This window comes from Sminthopsis crassicaudata, chromosome X (assembly GCF_048593235.1).
Source record: "Sminthopsis crassicaudata isolate SCR6 chromosome X, ASM4859323v1, whole genome shotgun sequence".
NCBI lineage: Eukaryota > Metazoa > Chordata > Mammalia > Dasyuromorphia > Dasyuridae > Sminthopsis > Sminthopsis crassicaudata.
This window is the reverse complement of record NC_133623.1, coordinates 10,867,170-10,885,549: the sequence shown is the minus strand read 5'-3', so window position 1 is coordinate 10,885,549 and position 18,380 is coordinate 10,867,170. Positions and strand designations below refer to the sequence as shown.

Here is an 18,380-nt window from a genome sequence, read left to right as displayed (position 1 = left end):
CACTTACGGACTAATGGCCTTGGAATTGGGATTTTTGAGGTCTCTCTTCTGTTAGGGAGATGGCATTCGAGCAGAACTTTCTGGAGAGACCTGGTGGAGCCTGTTGCCAAAAGCCTTCTATCTGGAGCTCATTTGGGCACCACTTAGCACCTTCATGAACACCTTTGGCACTGTGGTGTTTTGTACAGGCTCACCTTCCTGCGTTAACTCCATTTTGCCATGCTGTTTCCACTTTAATCTCAACCAATTTAGTCTAAATGGAAGACTATCCATGCTTTGCTTTCAAAACCGAAATTGGTTGGCTCAAGAAGAATGCAGAACATTCTAGTTTCTGATCCTCAGCAGAAAGATGTAATGTGCTGTTGTCTCCAGAAGCTGCCAATCGCTCTCTTGGAGGAGCTCTACTGTGTCAACTCAAATCTCTCGGACAGATTCTTCTTCCTGTAGAGAGCCGTTGTCTCCAGACAGTTGCTGTCAACCCTGGTCCAGAGTAGTAACTTCCTTCTTTTATCCTCCCAGAGAATGGGTGTGGGATAATGCAAGGGCTTCTGGGAAAATTTTCTTCAACCAATGAACTTGCTCCTCCTAAGCATGCAAGTTCTTCCCCAGAAATTCACAAGTAAAACTCCCAGTCATGGCCGGAACTAGAGAATTGTCAAGTACTGACTTAGCACTTAGTAAGAACCTAACAGAAAGAGAAGCCAAAGAACAGACTAAAGCACTTTTGAAGTACCTGCCACATCCAGGTCAGTTTGAGTGAAGGTCTTGACAGCTTCGTAACTCAGGAAGTCAAGTGAAAAAGTTGCAGTAACCTTTTTGTGGTCGTTGAAATTTGTGAGCTTTGGATTTTCTAAAACGTTGACATAGGATGCTTGAGGGTGGGCGGTGATGGTGGCCCACTGCAGCTGCCTCACATTTCATCGGTGTTGAGAAGTTTGCCAGTGCAACTTGGCATTTTGGGGGATCATTTGGGCCACAGCAGTGGGCTAGGTGACTTGTTCAGGGTCAGACAGGCAGCCTGTATCCAAGGTGGCAGAGACCCGAGCCCCAAGCCTTTCTAACTCTGAGATTAATCACTTCCCACTGTATGCTGCCTGCCTCTGTGGCCAAAACCAATTCATTTGAAGCATTCATTTGAATCTTTGTTAAATTAAACTGTTCATAGTTTACTTTCTGTATCCTCCAATTCCATTCCTTGTTTTAGTGCATGATAGCATATACTTATGCTCTCTTCTCCTGTTTCCTTGTTTGGGATCCAGAGCTACTTTCTTGGGTATTTAGTTTCCAGCCTCTTACGGCCATGGTCTGCATGATTGTTGGTGATGAGTGCTTAGCAAGTATTACCAGTGTGCTCAGGACTACCCAGATCGCAGGTTGAGTCAACATAGTTGGTAGCTTGGGATGATGGGAGCTTCTCGTCCCCTCTTTCTTTGTCATCCAGCCTGGGAACTGAGTGTGTCCTAAACACTTATTGGAAGGTCTCTCGAGGAGTGTGCTCTGGAGTACCAAGAAGAAAGTTTTGCAAACTGGCACATACTGACTTTTGTCCCATTCTATATAGAACAACTTGGGAGTTAAGATTTTGGGGAATGCCTATGTGTGAATTGCTTGCTTTTCTGATTATAGAGACATTACCATTATCGCCCTGAACTCTGTGTCTGAGCTGATCTACTACGTGGGATGGCTGTCCACGATTGCCCTGCGCTTGGAGGATTACAATAATTTCTTGTTACACTTTGTTTTGGATTTCTTTGAGACAGTAAGCATCCCATTCCCTGTGATTATTTCTCATCATGTCTGTCTGTTTCAATGGTCTGTTATTTAAGTGTTTCTCTGCAATCGCTTGTCCCAGGTGGTGATGGCTCATACCAACATGATTTAAACCAGTTGAAATTTTTAATGGAATATACTTCTGAAGAATTATTTATTTTATAGAAATTAAAAGGGAAATGGATATCTTTTCTTGCGACGGTATTGATCCTTGGCAAATATGAGATATATTTGCCAACGACCTTTTTCCCTTATTCAGATTCTAAATTCTCTTAGTTTTAACTATTCTTGTTTTAGAGCCTTCCCACCCAATGGGATCTTGCCCCTTGCAGTCATAACGTGTCTTCCCCACAGGCAGCATTGACATATTTCTAGTCTTTTCTGGACTCTGTTTCTTCAGGAGAAGTAATCTTGCCTTATGTCTCATTTGTTTTCAAATGTATCAGACTAGCTAGTTGTTAACATGTACTAGAGTGAATTACTTACTATGTGTCATTCTTTTGTCATCACTAGCCTCTCAGGTAATTTGTTATTTAGCGTTCTGAGAACGATTCCTTAATTTAACTATTGACCAGTCAAATAGCAATTTAGTTTATTAGGTGAGAGAGAAGGTTTATAGATTCCTATTTTGCCTGTGAAGATGGTTGACTTCTGACCTATTGGAATAATTGCTGGTAATATTGTAATAAACAGGGGCAGCTAGGGGGCAAAGTGGATGAAGCACTACCCCTGAATTCAGGAGGACCTGAGTTCAAATCTGGTCTCAGACATTTAACACTTCCTCAGTGTATGACCCTGGGCAAGTCACTTAATCCCAATTGCCTCAGCAATATACATATATACATATATATATATATATATATATATATATATATATATATATATATATATATATATATATAGTAATAAACAATGAGTAAACACTATTTTATGCAGCTGCTCTTTTTGTTATACTTGATTAAGAACTAGAGAGTAATGTCTGATTGTGTCTTTGTTCCCTAAAGGTGTCTGACATGTATCTCAATTACGGCCTTCCATTAGTGGTGATGTTTCCACCTGGGGTCTTCTATCCAGCACTAATCACCTCAGATACCATCACCCTCAACCATCTCTGTTACATCATGTACAGGTATGCGGCCTTTTCCAAACTCTAAAGGCAATTCCATCTTGATGTATCTGATAATCTGTTCATGATTTCTGTTTGCTTTCTGCTGGGGTCTTTTTAATCAGGGAAAAGAATGATCTTCTCTGGGATATGGTTGTCCAGCATGGGATGCTGCTGCTGCTGGTATCTTATAGCATCGGTGCTGGCTTTGGGACGGATAAACGCGTTCTGAAAACCTTGGCAAGTTGTGTATTTTTTTTGCTGAGCAGTACTTGAACTTTTTTTAAAAATATTTTTCTTGATACCTTTTTGTTTTTATATCACCTTTGTTTCTGAATAGTAGCTTCTTCCTACCCTACCTAGTGAACCATCCATTATCACAAATAATAAAAAAAGAAAAAGGGAGAAAATGCACTTTAGAAACAGTTCTCTATTTCAGCCAAGAACAGATGGGAGTACATTTCCTCAAGTCTTTGAGGATAAGTTTGGACATTATTGGGTTTTTGTTTGCTTGCTTGCTTTATTTCATTATTTCACGCTATATATTGTTTTCTTGGATCTGACTTAGTTTGCTCAGCATCAGAACGTAGTATTCCCATGCTGTTTTAAATTCTTTGGTTTTTTTCTTTTCCTGATGGCACACTAATGTGCCATTACCACATGTAATTCTCATATATCACATTTGCTTTAGCCATTCCTCAGTCAGTAGGCCTCTACTTTGTTTTCACTTTTTTGTTACCAAAAAAAAATACTGTTTTGACTATTTGAGGAGAGATGGGGAAGGGAAAGGTCAGCATTATGTAGAGTGGCTTCATGTTTTTTCATTTAAACTTAAATTTTTCTTTTAAAAAGTCAAATACTAGGTAAATGAGGAGCTCTATGAGTGTCCCAATGCCCCCCATCTGATGGCAGTGTTGTTCCTTTCTGTAGCCTCTTCTCTAAGGAAGGCCACACTTTTTCTTCTCCTAATGAAGTAGATAAAGAATGTGTCAGGACCAGCCATCAGATTGCCTTTGACCTTAAGTTCATGTCTAATCCTTCCAAAGAGTATAGCAGTTTCAGAGCAGGAAGGGAAAAAATGTTAATCAACCAGGTGCCTGTGTGCCATTACCAGCATTCATCCATGTTACCATCAGCATTTTGTTTTTCCCATTTTGTTGTTTCTGTTAGGTATCGTGTCAACTTGACTGCTGCCAAGGAAAATGAATTGATGCTCCAGGAAGCTAAGGTAGATTGGTGCCATCAAATCTCTTATTGTGACTGAGGTGACAAGTGTGACTTTATTAGGTGTCCTAGATGTATAGGGTGACAGAGAGGTGTGATTGGAAGGGAGGGTGAAAGCTGATTCTCACAACCTCATTAATGAGCTTTTTTCCCTGTCCCCTTAGGAGAGGCTGAAGTTCAACAAAGCGTACCAAGAGTTTAATAATTATGTGACCTCCTTGGTGGACTGCCTGTGGACATCCACATCCTTGGACAGAGGCCACTCTCTTTACATACATCCTGAGATCCTAGAAAAAACAAAAATAAAGGACATTAAGAAGGGTTTAAATCTAATTAATCATCCAGCCTTACAGGCCTATTCAATCTACTTTCTGCTTCAGGTAAAAGCACATCCTGGATTACTTGCTTTGGGGTGTCTTGAAAACATTTTCCCGCTCCTCGCTATCTCATAATCTATTGCTTCATCAGCAATATCCTTTATTAAAATGGGATACCTTTCAGAGGTTGGGAACTCCATGGCTGTAAGAACCCTCAGGGGTCTAGGTTTAGAATATAGAATAATGTGAGGGATTTGTTCCTTTCAAGTATAGTGCAAAAACCCATTTTGGAAGTGGCTGCAGAAATGTTTCACTCTTATATTCGTCTGCTTTTAAATGTCCCCCATCCCACTGTCTTCTTTTCAACTCTGCCTCCATGCAACTTTCCTTGATCATTCCCAATGATCTTATTCTCCTTTGAACTCCTCTAGTCTAGCTGATTTGTCTGATACAGTATGTCCTGGTTCATATAGTGCTGGTATGATATAGATCGTACGGTCCTTCAAGGGAAGTCACCAGATTGTAGGTCTCAGGCTGCAAAGGCCCCACTTCCAAGCAAACCGAGACTCAGAGGCTGAAGTGAGTACTCAGTCTTCCCCTTCTTTTTTGTCTCCCCCAGTATTCTTTTGCTTTGGTATTCTCCACAGTTCTTAGTCATTGAAATACATGCAGAATTAAATGTAAAAAATTAGCTAGGTCCTTTCAGGGGCCAGCGTGGCAGAGTAGAAGGAGGCCCAGGCCACGGATTTGAGGGCTCTGTTGCTGATAGCCTGCCTGAGACTGGGAAATGAGGGCTTCTCAAGAGTTCGAAGGAGATAAGAGACTTTTTAGCTCAGCCCTCTCACTTAAGAAATGAGACACCAACCCCAGGTTAGAGAAAGCCTCTTTGCAGGATCTCTGCTGTGAATCCTGGTTCTGCTACTTCCCTTGGAATTTTGAGCAAGTCATTTGACTTCTTTGGACCTCAGTTTCCTTCTCAGTAAAACAAAAGGCTTAAGTTAGATGACTGACCTCTCCAGCCCCTTGTTGTTATAAATCCTGTGATTCTATTGCTTTGCCCAGTTCCGCCCAACCACTTAGTTAGTGGTCACGTTGAGTCTGGAACCCAGATCTCTGAAATAACCAGACCAGTGCTCTTTCTCCCAAACCATGGTAGCTCTGCCTTCCTCACAGGCCCTTAGATGAATAAGAGTACTTACATAGTTTTGTAGCATAAGGCCCTTCCATGATTTCTCTAGAACAGTAATGACCTGGCCAATTCTGCCCACTTTTCCTCTGGGTTCCTTCTAGTTTAGTTTCCGGTGTTACCTGTAAAGCACCATCTAAAGTAGCAGGGCTGTGCTTTGTGCTCACAAAACACTGATCATAAATGCTATATACTAAATAACTTATAGATGGCTAAATGCATTAGAAATGAATGAAATGAAATGTCGGTGCATCATAAGGCCTGACAGTTAGGGAGAATTCAGAGAAATATGGGCAAACTTGGGTTATGTAATACCAGGTGTAGAAATGCAAATCAAAGAATGACCTATACAGTGATGAAAACAGCCACTTGTAAAGCAAACACCATGGTAAAAAACAGCTCGTTTGAGGACTCGTACAAGTCAGTGTTGGTGCCGTAGTAGCCAAGCTGAAAGAAGCGAGTCTTTCCTTTCTGTTAACGACAGTGGAAAAGAACTTACATGTACCTGTCACAATTACACCCCTGGGTTTTACAGAGCTGTAATTGGGAATATATTTGGGGAGAGGGGAAAATGTAATTTGAAAATTTAGAAACGATCTGTCAAAATAAAATAGATCAATAAAAAAGTACCATTTTGAGTGCAGGCAAACAGACTTTTGGTTTGCTTTTTTTTTTTTTTTTTAATCAAGTTGAATTTTAATATGTTTAAAAAAGTAGTATTAGGTTAATGTTTTTTTCCAGCACTAGAGGGCACTGTTCTGTAACAAATGGGAAATCTTTTTGCAGTAATCAACAGATGCTTTTGTATGGGCTAAGAAAATATTAGGCCTTAATGCTAATCAGTCTTTTAAGAGAGTTGCCTTTGAATTTCAGTCACCAAGAACTTAGCATCTAAATGTCTTAAGTCTAGGGGCGGTATAAAAGGTGTGTGGCTCTATTAATAGGGGCTCCTGTTGATTTAATTTTGGTATTTTTTAATCAGCCTTGAATAATCCCTGGAGATGGACCAAGTTAACTAGCTTTTCTGTACAAGACTTAGTGGAACAGCTTGGTTAATTAATTTTTCAAAGCTTCCAAAAATTAGTCACCTCACCAGCAAGCAGTGGGCGTTGTTCAAATTTGGGAGGGGTCTGTGTTTCTGAATACTTTGTTGCTCCAGGCCCCCAATTTAATGATCTATAAGCATTTAATAAGCTCTTATTGTGTGCCAAGCATCATGCTAGGTGCTAGGGACACAGCAACAGAAGCACTAGCAGTCTCTACCTTTAAGGTATCGAATGTCAAGGAAGATTTCTGTGTCTCTGTGTGTGTGTGAGAGAAAAAATGAAGTATATACCATATAAATACATAGTAATTCAGGTGGAAATGGAACATTAGCAGCTGGGGTAGAGTAGGGGAGGAAAGGAGAGGCACAGGACCATGAAAGGCCTCATGCTTTAAGTAGGTGGTACTTAAATTGAGCACTAAAGGGAGCTAGAGAGTTGAAGAGATAGCCATGAGGATGGAGGGCAGGGCAAAGGCAACAAAGGTTAGGAGATAGAGTGGTATAGGTGAGGAAAGAGCAAAGCAGCCCACTTTGGCTAGACTACTAAATACAGAAAGGTGAGTGATGGAAAATTATTCTAGAAAGGTGTCTTGGCAAGTACTTTATGTGCCAAAACAAAATTTCTCTTTATGCTGGCAGCTGGGAATTACTGCGACTTGAGTTTCACAGGTTGACATGGTTAGATCTTTGCTTTAGGAACATGACTGACAACCATGTAGACAATGGCCTTTTGGGGAAGCAGTTTGGGGGACTCTTGTAATAGCTCCAGATGGGGCAGATCTGTGCTAGCAGAGATACATATGATAGAATATGGGGTACTCAAAAGGACAAGACTTGGCAATTGATGGAGACAAAGAAGTTCAGAAATAGAGCTGATTTTTGTAAAAATCTAAGGAGTTCTCTTACTTCTATGACATCCATTTGAAATATTCGAGAGTCATTTGGGGAGGTGGAGCAAGAAATCATGGCAAAGACTAGAGCTTGATCTGAGAAGCATCTGTGTAAAGATAATAAGCCACTAGGTGCTGATGAGTTCATCAAGAGAGACGAGGTCCAGGAGAGAGCCCTGGGGTCCCCCCCCCCCACAGTTAAGGAATGGGATATAAACAATGAAAAGATAAGAGAATCTGCAGAGAGCAAAGTCTCCCAAACATTGAGACTATCCAAGAGACAGAGACCTGAGCCAGTCTGAAAGAGAGAGAGACAGAGAGTGAGAATGAGTGTTAGAGTTCAGTCAAGAATGATGAGAGTTGAGAAAAAGCTATTAGATTTGGCAGTTAGTAGGTTATTGATGACGTTGGAGAGAACAGTTTCATGTCAAGTGGTACAAATGAAAAGAAAATTGCAGAGGGTTGAGGAGTGAGGAAAGGAAGTAGGGGTAATATAGATAATTTTTTTCTAAGACTTCAGCTTTGAAAGAGAGAAGAGGTATATAGAAATAAAGGAAGAGAAGATGGGAGATAAAAAGGTCGAGTGAAGGTTTTTTAAAGATTAAAGAGATGTAGGCTTTTTTGTATGGATCGGAGAATAAAGCGGCACCTAGGAAAGATAGAAAATTAAAGAGAGGGAGTTATAATGGCAGCAGGCATAGAAAGGTAATGGGATCGAGTATGCAGGTCAAAGGGTTGGCCTTGGCAACAAGTGCTGCCTTTTCATCAGACTAATGGAGGAGAAAATAGAGGACAATGCTAAGGGGGGCGAGGGGGATTAAGATGTAGAAAAGTAGCCATTTGTAGTGGACCGGCTTCTCAGTAAAGTTTGGATGAAGGAGAGCAGGAAGGGATGGCATGAAAGGCTTGAAAAAGAAGTTGGAAAGCCTGCTTTAGGGATTTCAATAGAAAATCAGTCAGGAAAGAGGAAAAGGATACCCTGGCTTCTGTAATAGAAACCTGTGCTGAGACTAGTTGGGCCGTCTGAGAAACTTCTCTGTCCCGGAGCTTTGTCACCGAATATTCATCTGATGCCTGCTCAGCTCCCGCTCGGCTCGTGCCGACCTCTGCTTTCACACAGTCAGTAAGGGTGGTAGCAGCCATTGTTTGTCTAGCATATCTCTCCGTCAGCTTGTCTTCAGAATATGAAGGGGATGTAAAACTACAAAAAGTGGCAATTAATATCCGAATAGCTAAAACAAACGATAGCTTGAGAAGCTTCACTTTTCTTTTTTAAATGCTATAGTGATCTCTTTTAGATCTATCTTGTAATGTGGATTTCACATTGAATTCTCCATTGTAATAAAGGAAAGCATGAGCATAAACCTTTGATAGTGTAGCAGAATCTGGAAACAGATGCTACTTTCTTCCCTTTTTCTATTTCTTTACTCTAGATCTTTGGTAGTTTTTAAGTTATTCAAAATTTGGAGAAGCCTCAATTAATTTTCCTGTGATTTAACTAACAAGACTTGTTTTCTTTTTAAGGGATGGCCATCAGAAAGTGAATTTTCTTTGAACTTCATTCAGGTAAATATTAAAGGAAATTTTAAATTATAAATAATCATATTACCTCTTTCAGAAGTCTCTTAAAAATGTTTTGCTGATTTTTCTAAATGTTTCTGTTGCTTCCCAATTATCCACCCAGTATAATCTCTCCCTCTCCCTCATCTCTCGTACCCTGCTTCTTCACCCACAAGGAGATTGTCTTGTAATAATAAATCGAGTTATAAGTACAGTTAAGCAAAACACCCACGCCATGTCTGACTCTGGATGGTTTTTCTCATACCTCTAAACTCACCACCTTTCTGCCAACGATCGAAAGGCATGCTTTAGTATCAGTCCATTAAAGGAAAGATTATCCACTCAATTGATTAATTTTAAGAGGTCTTTGAAAAACCTGCTTTTCGTGGCCAGTGCACACACATTTTTTTTTCCTTTTTTTTTTTCCTGAGACAATTAGGGTTAAGTGACTTGCCCGGGATCACACAGTGTTAAGTGTCTGAGGCAAGATTTGAACTCAGGTCCTCCTGACTTCAGGGCTGGTGCTCTGTCCACTGCACCATCTAGCTGCCCCATGCACACGTATTTTGGCACAAGATTTGTGTATACAAATTGCGCAGCCATGCAGTAGTTTGACTTTTGCTATTGGCGTCTTCCATTTCTCACCTTGCACACCTTTGTGTAAGATTACAGAAACTGCCCACGTCTCAGTGCTTTATGGTCATCTCTTGCGTGTACAGGTGTCTGCATCTGGATGGCCTGTTTTAGCCCCTAAGTTCTTAGAGATTGGGGAAAATATCTAACATGCATCTCACTCTGCTGTGTTTGGCTGGCCACTTCATAACTTAGTAACTTTGTTCCCGTGAATCCGGCCCATCTGTGACTTGATCTTATTATGCATACATAGCTTAAGGACTGGTAAAAATACTTAGCACCACGTGAGGGGAAAATGGAGAATAATTTATACAATGCCAGTGACGTTAAAAAAAACAAAAAAACCTAAGAAAGACTTGAGAACTGCTGAGTACAGCCAACGCCTCTGACTGGAGAGGAGCAATGATGTGGTAGGCCTCCCACCTCCTACTGAGAACGTAGAGCGAGCCAGACACTTTGGGATGTGGCTACAAAGGGCATTTGCTTTGCTAGGCTCTGCAGTGGGTTTTTCCTTCTAATTTGGTGAGGCGGTGAGAGGGTCACCAAAAAAGGAGTCAGAGGGTGGAATGGAAAGAAAAGGAGACCATTGAATGATTTAAAAATTCCCAGAAGAAAACAGAAGGAAGGGGAATAGACAGCAGAAGCAAAGCTGCCAGCTTGGAAAATAGCACATGTAGTTTAGTCTATATCTGGAAGGCCGCTCTGTGCTCTTCTTATGGGCAGCTACATGTGCAAACCTGATTTCCTCCTCAACTTAGTATCTAAACACGTTCAGCTTATTTGGAATTAGGTTCAGGATATTTTAAAATGATAGTATTCAAAAAGTATAAAAGGAAAAAAAAATAAAAGTTTACTTACCTTAAAAAAAAAAAAGAGTATTTGGTTAATGTGCTTTTTCTCTGCCTACAGAAAAAGAAATGGAACTGGTATTTGGACTATCTCCTTTTGGAGAATCTGCACGGCCTTCACCTTTTCATGCAGAGCAGTCTCAATGTTGCTGACAATCCCTCATCAGACGGCACCCAGCCTGACAACAAGCTGTCAGAGACTAGCATGTCGGAGTCATTTTGAGCTTAGGACAAGTCTTCCTTGGTGGCAAAACATTGCCGTGCTTCAACTCGATTTTCTCTTATTGGATTTTTAATAGATTACCATTAACAAGAATAGGAAAGGAGTGCTTAAAAGAACATTCCGTGAGCGAGAAAGGGTTTGGGATAGATGACTTATTATTTTTTTTTAATCAAGAGTTTATTTCTTCACTTCCTTAGTGAAAATATCTTAATGACTAGTAGGCATTTAAATCTCCCCCTTCCCCCAGTCTTTGTCTCTCTTTGTCTCTCTTTCCCCCTGTCTCTGTCCCTCCCTCCCCTCCAATCGCTCCCATTTGCTTCCCTCCAGACTGTGTTTCTGTTATGTCGTGGACTTTTAAAGATGTTTTGGTATAATATATTACGTGTAAGTTGCATTTCTGAAGGAGAGCTTAATACAGATAATGGGAAGCACCTTTGAATCAGCTAACATTAACACATAACTCAGCCACAGTGAGACATGGCCAAGAGTGAGCCTCGTCCCTGATATGAGGCTCCAGCATGCTACTGAATACAAGAGGCAGTGGTGGCAGCGGCAGCAGCTGCCTGAACCCTCGATATGGAGCAGAGGGAGGCTGTGTGAATAATCCGATCAAGGTTATCCATTGGGAACTTTCTGCTTCAAGCCGTCTAACTTCCTAAAATCTCCGAGAACCAGCATACTGTGCACAGTGCCAGAATTTAAATGCAGAGGAAGTTAGACTAACCATTTTACTTTTCAGACTGATTCTCTTGAAGGTTTTCTTTTTTTCACACTGATCTGTTCAAAACAGCTACAGTATTACACAAAAAGTATGTGTTCATCAGATTTTGCTGAGTAGTGTTTCCCTTTTACTACCATTCAGCTCTTGGGGGAAAAACTCGTTGAGCTTGTTTTTGTGCGTTTGCGAGTATGTGGTCCCTTGGTATCTTAAAAAAGTCTAGTCATTTTCAAAGATTGTGTGTATATATTAGAAGTGTGATAGCTCTGGCTCCATTCCAGAATCTTTCTCACTTGTTTTTTACTTTACTTTTTAAACAGAAGAACTTCAGAGCCCGATGCCTCTCTCCCCAGGATCTCCATGCCAGTCCCTCATTTGTAAGAAGGGATTTGATGATCCCTCAAATGGGAACAACTTCTGATTTGGGCTATTTGACATTTATCAGTGGTTGATTTCAGTGCAGATTATTTTCAAGCTTGCCCATGAAAGAAACCTTTTCCTTCTTCAAAATGAATACTCAAGGATTTTCCTCCTGAGGGTCAGCGTTGTGTTGATTGGACCATTCTCTGAGCACAGAGTTTTCTGCCCGCAGTCCCCTTGATCAGAGGTAGATTTGGACAGCTTGCATTAAAAATCTGACATCTTGATATAATGGACTGGGCTACGCATGATGAGCCAAATCTGGCCGCTTGAAAATGCTCTTATTGAAAAGCTTACTATCAAAGAAAGCAGGCTTTGGGTTAGAGTGACATGTGTGGAATTGTTAGACCACGATTGAGGTAGTGCTTAGTTGAGTGGCATGTCCCTCGCTTGTCACACTAGCAAATAATACAGTAGGAACATCACCAAAAGTGGTCCCCAAACCTCAGGACTAGAAGTTGGCTTCTGAGTGTTTTCGCTCTAATGTGCCGTGAAGAACAAAAGCTAGACAGTGCAGTTAGATGCCTGCCACCTTTTCAGAGTGCTTGAAGAAATGCTTTTAGAACCGTGCCAAGGGAGTAGAGCTCAGAATTTGATGAAATGACAACAGCTGACAAGATAAAGAACAATAGAAAAAGGAAGCAAGACGTACCATCTCAAAAAAAAATAGCAAAAGGCAAGCTCTGATCTCTGCAAAAAGCCACATTTTGCTTCTGTGCAGAACAAGGATTTTCTCCTAGCTTAACGATTTCCAAACCTTGACAGGTTTGTGGGCACCGTGGCAAAAACAACTTTGCCCTTGGTAAAATGTGGAGATACCCAAGTGATAAAGTAACCGTCCAGCGGTGAGAGCGAAGCTGAAGCAGAGGTCTTCAAAGGGCCAACTAGAGCAGTCCAGAAAGTGGTAGAGAAAAAACAATGAAGATGAAGATAATGGCAAGTAAAATTACTATGTGGTCTATCCATGTAGAGACAGGAGGGGTCACACTGCAAATGAAGCACTTTCTGTTTAAGATAAGTGTCCAGATGCCTTCATTGTCAACCATAAAATTGGATTATTGATCACATGTGGTATTTAGAAGTATTCTCAAAATTATAACTGATTTTTTTATAGCTTTTTATATACAAAACATATGCATGGGCAATTTTTTAACATTGACCCTTGCAAAAACTTGTTTCAACTTTCCCCCTTCTTCCCGCCACCCCCTTCCCTAGATGGCAGTTAGTCCCCATATATGTTAAATATGTATAACTGATTCTTAAGAAAGAATCTGGAAACTGCCTTACCTTTATTTCCAAACCTTTTTAAAGTGAAAAGATTGTTTTTACTTTGTGCACTTTGTTTTTTTAGCATAAACAAAACATTTTATCATATTTGGGAAATTTGTAAAATTGTATAAACTCTTTGGTTCATGGCTAGAAATCCTGGGTATTCATTTTTATAAACTCATCACTTAAATGGATTGGTGATTGCATCATTTCGGGCATGCTCTTGACTGATGCAGATGGAGGACCATTCAGGGTGATTCTTGTCCATTTCTTCCCCAGACGAGACACTTGAGAGCTGCCTAGTGTTGGAGGCCTGCCTCCCTTCCCTTTGGCATCGAATGGGTGGGTATCAGTGGAGCTCTCTGTTTTGGTCATTAACGTCATACAGATCTTTAGTTTTATGTAAAACAAATTCCTATGGTGTATGGCTCACTGGGCTGAGAATCAAAAATTCAATTCAGCCTCAGAGACTTCCTAGCTGTGACCCTGCCTGGGCAAGTCACTTAACTGCCTCAGTTTACTCATCATAAAATAAACTAGAGAAGGGAATGGCAAACCACTCCAAGGTCTTTGCCTAGAACACCCCAAAAGGAATCCCAGAGTCAGACGTGACTAAAAGGGCTCACCATGGTTAGAACATGTAGAATGTTACTGTGATGAAGCCACAGGGAACACTGTCTCTTTGAGGTATGATTTGGACTAGATTGACCCTGAGGGGTTTTCCAGCTGTGACATTCTGTCAGTCTATGATTTTCATGGGCTGCACAATCCAAAGCACACATTATAAAGGGAGATGTTTTGAGAAAGCAATGGGCAATCATTTGGCTTCAAATTGACCTCTCGAATATAATGAAAATTGCATTTCCCTGCTGTTCTTAGGGTTGAAAAGGAGGGCAGCCAGCAGAAATACAGATCTTGAAAGTTTGTGGTAATTTTTCAATTGACATTTCCCATACTGGCCAACCTGAGAGCCATTGCAGCGTGGAAAGCTTCAACAGTTTTCTGTGTGATATTTATTCATCTGTATATGTTTTCAAAAATGATGACATATTTTCGTACGTTAACCTAATGTGAAAAGTTAATTTTCTAATTTTTAAAAAAAATTTTCTGTGTGTAAAATTGTGTGGGAGGCAGCATGGCAGAGTTTGTTACAAAATTATATATAAATGCTAAAGGAAAACATTAATTTGTAAACTTTAGAGAATGAGTTGGAGATTTTGTACTGAACTCTGAGTCAAATGTAGCTTCCGTAAGTAGCAAACTGGATGATGTAGGGCACGTTAATCTCTTTGTTCTTTGCTTTGTGTGTGTATGTGTACAATATATTTATGATAATAATGTATTCAACCTTCAAAGTGTTAGGAAACTAAAACGAATCAGTAGATGAAAAGTCACTGGGGGGAAAAACCAATTGCTATTTTTCTTTTCCTTTATAAGTGTTTCCCCCTTGAAATATTAAGTACGTATCTAATAATAGACAAAAAGAATTTTGCACTGTTTTAGAAGGTAATGGCTTTTGAAATATTATGTTTTTAACTTTTCTTTTGGGTGGAAGTTAGGGAGAAAAGAATAGATAGAAGTTGTTCCAACTTCTGGAACCATCTTCTGTAGTTGGAATAGCTTCCTGGGGATTTGTACATCATACAACTCTGAATATATTGAAGTATGAGGAAATCCCTTTGATGATAAGTATAAACTGCCATTTTGCTAAATTGTTTATTTATGTTTTATATTCTCTACTGGCTACACCTGAGCTTTGATTTGAATGAAAGTAGGGATGGATTCTTAGATAAGTGAGAAGTGTGTCTAAATATTGGGTGCCTCAGTACCTGACCTCAAACACTTCTAGTTGTGGGCAAGTCATGCCTTCTGTTTGACTCAGTTTCCTCAGCTGGAAAGTGAGGACAATAGCACCTACATTGAAAGGTTATGAGAATCAGATGAGATCATATTTGTAAAGCACATAGTACAATACCTGGTATATCGGTGCTATTCCAATGCTTTTAGCCCTTCACCTTCCCTTCTCCCTTTCTCTAATTTGGTGTTCATTTTTTGTTGAGCCATTTCAGACTTTTTGTAACCCTTTTTGGGGTTTTCTTGGCAAAGATATTGCAATAGTTTACCACTTCCTTCTCCAGCTCATTTGACAGATGAGGAAACTGAGGCAAGCAGCGTTAAATGACTTGTCTAGGGTCACACAGCTAGGAAATGTCTGAGGCCGGATTTGAACTCATGAAGGTGAGTCTTCCTGATTGCAAGCCCAGAATTCTATCCACTGTATCATATCCCTGCTGTTGATTTAATTTTGCTTTAACTAATGGTTGTCAGACAATTAACTAATTATCTTAAAAAGCAAAGAAATCACAGTAAAAGGAAATTCACAGATGTATCAAAAACACTCATTTCAGCCAATAAATTAAGCTTTATGTAAATTGAAAACAGTGAGTTGATTTTGATTTTGTTTTTAAGTGAGTCCCTCTAGGTGGTCCAATGAGGTAGAAATAAAGGCCTGGTGTAAATTTAGAAATCAGTGGTTATTGAATTATCTAAGAGCACTTCCTATCTTGCTGTAGAAATTTGCTAGGGGAGTAACCGCTTTTAGGATATTTTGGTGCGAATATATTGCTTAGTGATAATCATGCTGGATAACTGCTGGGATGCCGTGTAAATCTAGAACATTAGATTGTGCAGTTGCAGAAATGTCATTTGCCTCCCACCACCTTCACCTTATCCTCTCCAGGCTGTCTTGGGAAATTAGAAATGTGAAAGCAATATTTTATGCTGTAATTGTAGAGCGAGAGAACATTTATGGAAGGTCAGAAATGCTAACCCGCTTTTCTCAGTTGGTAAATATCAAGCTTGAATATTTATCCAAAGGCTTTTGGTGCCACCAAGAAAAGTAGGTACATTGTAAGGAGTTTCTAAATTATAGGGTGGATTAGTAGAGAAAGATTCTAATATCAAATGTACGTGTATCTTTGAAGCTGTTATTCTCAATGCATTTGCTCTTAAATGGTTTTTCATTAATTTTGGATTTCTGTTTGCTTATTTGCTTTTGGAGTAGTAAAATAAGTGATAAAAGAATAATGATCACCCATTGCGTGACATACAGTGGGTTCAGCAAAAAACAACCACCATCTAAACCACACACACATAGACTCACTTTTTCTGAAAAGCTAAGCCAGTTTCTGCCTTTTCTTTAGTGATATTGCCTCAATTTTCCACTTTGGCTTACGTGTGTATGTATCTATAATTATAATAATATGATATAATAATCTAGTCCAACCTGTTCAAGAATCTTTTCTAGAAATGATTCATATTTGTCATGTTTTCAATGCAAAGAACATTTAAATGTAACCCTATATTTTTGATTGAACAGCAACAGAGCTTATTTTAATTGTTAGGGGGCTTTTTTGTGGGGGGGGGAAGGTGTTGAAGATTACACGAGTTATATCCATTTCAAAACCTTAAGTCCAAGCATATATTTCTTTTTATTTTTATTTTTTAATAGTTTTTATTTACCAGATATATGCATGGGTAATTTTACAACACTGACAATTGCCAAATCTTTTGTTCTAATTTTTCCCCTCCTTCTGCCTCCCCCCCCAGATGGCAGGTTGACCAATACATGTTCAATATGTTAAAAGTATAAATTAAATACAATATATGTATACATGTCCAAACAGTTGTTTTCCAAGCATATATTTCAATAAAAAAATCTCATCCCACTCATAAAATGCTGTCTTGACCTTGAACTATTTGAAGAAAATCAACTTAATATCCAATATTCCTTGTTATCACTTCTAGGGTGACAAAGTATCATTTCTTGGCTGAATGCTCCTGGTCCACAAGGAAGAAAAGGAAGGATTTCAGAGACTAAAAGACAGTTTCCCCTTATGTGTAGATGATGAGAGAGGGAGAGAGAAAAACCATAAGAGTAGGTGTATGCTGCCTCCATTCCAAGCTGCCCAGGTACCACAAGCAGAGCCTATGTCATAGGTAAGAGCTTAAGAGCTCAGTGCCTGAGAAGATCTAGAAAAGACCCTCCTCCCAGAAAATAAATCTAAATTGCTGACATCTCCCCACCCCCAAAATGAAATTCGGGAGTGCCAGGACCAGTTGTTCAAGGCTCCCCTCAGAACCTGGTTCCGCTGATCATTTTTAGCTTTTTGGCTCTTATCATTTATTTGTTTATCATCTTTGGTACCTTGAAGAATTTTATCCTATTGCTATGTTTTGGGTATTTTTTGATTGCTTTTTAAGACTATTAAATCATACTGGTTTTAGTTTGTTTCTTCCTTGTTTTGCATTTTTATCCATGATATTTTGAGGTTCTCTTCTAGTAGGGACCTCCACGTTCCAGTCAGTAGACACACTGGAAATTGTAGTGAATTTGGAGTCAGAGAATGTGACTTCAAATCTTACCCTGGACTTAATGCCAGTGTAGTTTTTGACAAGTCGTGTGCAGTTTCCTCATTTGTAAATGGAGGGAATTGGGCTAGAAGACATAATATTCCTTCCAGTTCTAAATCTGGTTTCCTGTCATCTTGTGGAATTGAGTCTTTTCAGTCATGTCCAACCATTGGGGGTTTTCTTGGCAAAGACACCGGAGCGGTTGGCCATTTCCTTCTCCGGGTCATTTTACAGATGAGGAAATTGAGGGAGACAGGGTAAAGTGTCTTGTTCAGGGTCATACAGATAGGAAGTGTCTGAGTCTGGATTTGAACTGAGGTAAATGAGCTTTCCAGATTTAAGGTCCAGCATTCTATCCACTGAGCCACCTTTCTGTCTCTGTGGTCTAATGATCTACCAGTATATCATCACCCCGACATGCTGCTTGTTTTTTCTTTAGCCAGCCCCTTTCCCCTCCCATTGATTTCCACCATCTTTTTAAGTTAGGTGTACTGGAAGCTGTTTAGCTGGTACATTAGCTTCTGAGAGTTGATGTAGTTCCAAAAGTCAACATGGATCCACCCTCATACAGGTAAAATACTAGTTGTAAGCAGTCTTTGAAGATTGTGTTTAGTGGTTTTTAGCTATTGAACCTGTTTTGGGTGTTCAGCTGTGCTAGTAATGTTATGCCCTTGATATAGCGATAGTGAAAGGGTCCTTGATGAATGTTTGGGAAGAGACTAGGCAGGCTTTTACAAATGATATTCTCCTGTAAATGAC

The 18,380-nt window shown here is 39.8% G+C and overlaps 1 protein-coding gene across 3 annotated transcripts in view; it reads left to right on the top strand.

Moving 5' to 3' along the window:
• The window catches only part of CENPI (centromere protein I), a 58,296-nt gene extending 41,435 nt beyond the window's left edge, over positions 1-16,861 (top strand). For all 3 annotated transcript variants that reach the window (XM_074277053.1, XM_074277054.1, XM_074277055.1), the window contains 6 exons: positions 1,627-1,759; positions 2,775-2,899; positions 4,046-4,103; positions 4,264-4,479; positions 9,062-9,103; positions 10,640-16,861. In XM_074277053.1, coding sequence (XP_074133154.1) covers positions 1,627-1,759; positions 2,775-2,899; positions 4,046-4,103; positions 4,264-4,479; positions 9,062-9,103; positions 10,640-10,801 — 736 coding nt within the window. In that variant the 3' untranslated portion in view covers positions 10,802-16,861. The remainder of the gene's footprint in view (positions 1-1,626; positions 1,760-2,774; positions 2,900-4,045; positions 4,104-4,263; positions 4,480-9,061; positions 9,104-10,639) is intronic.
• The last annotated feature ends 1,519 nt before the right edge of the window (positions 16,862-18,380 follow it).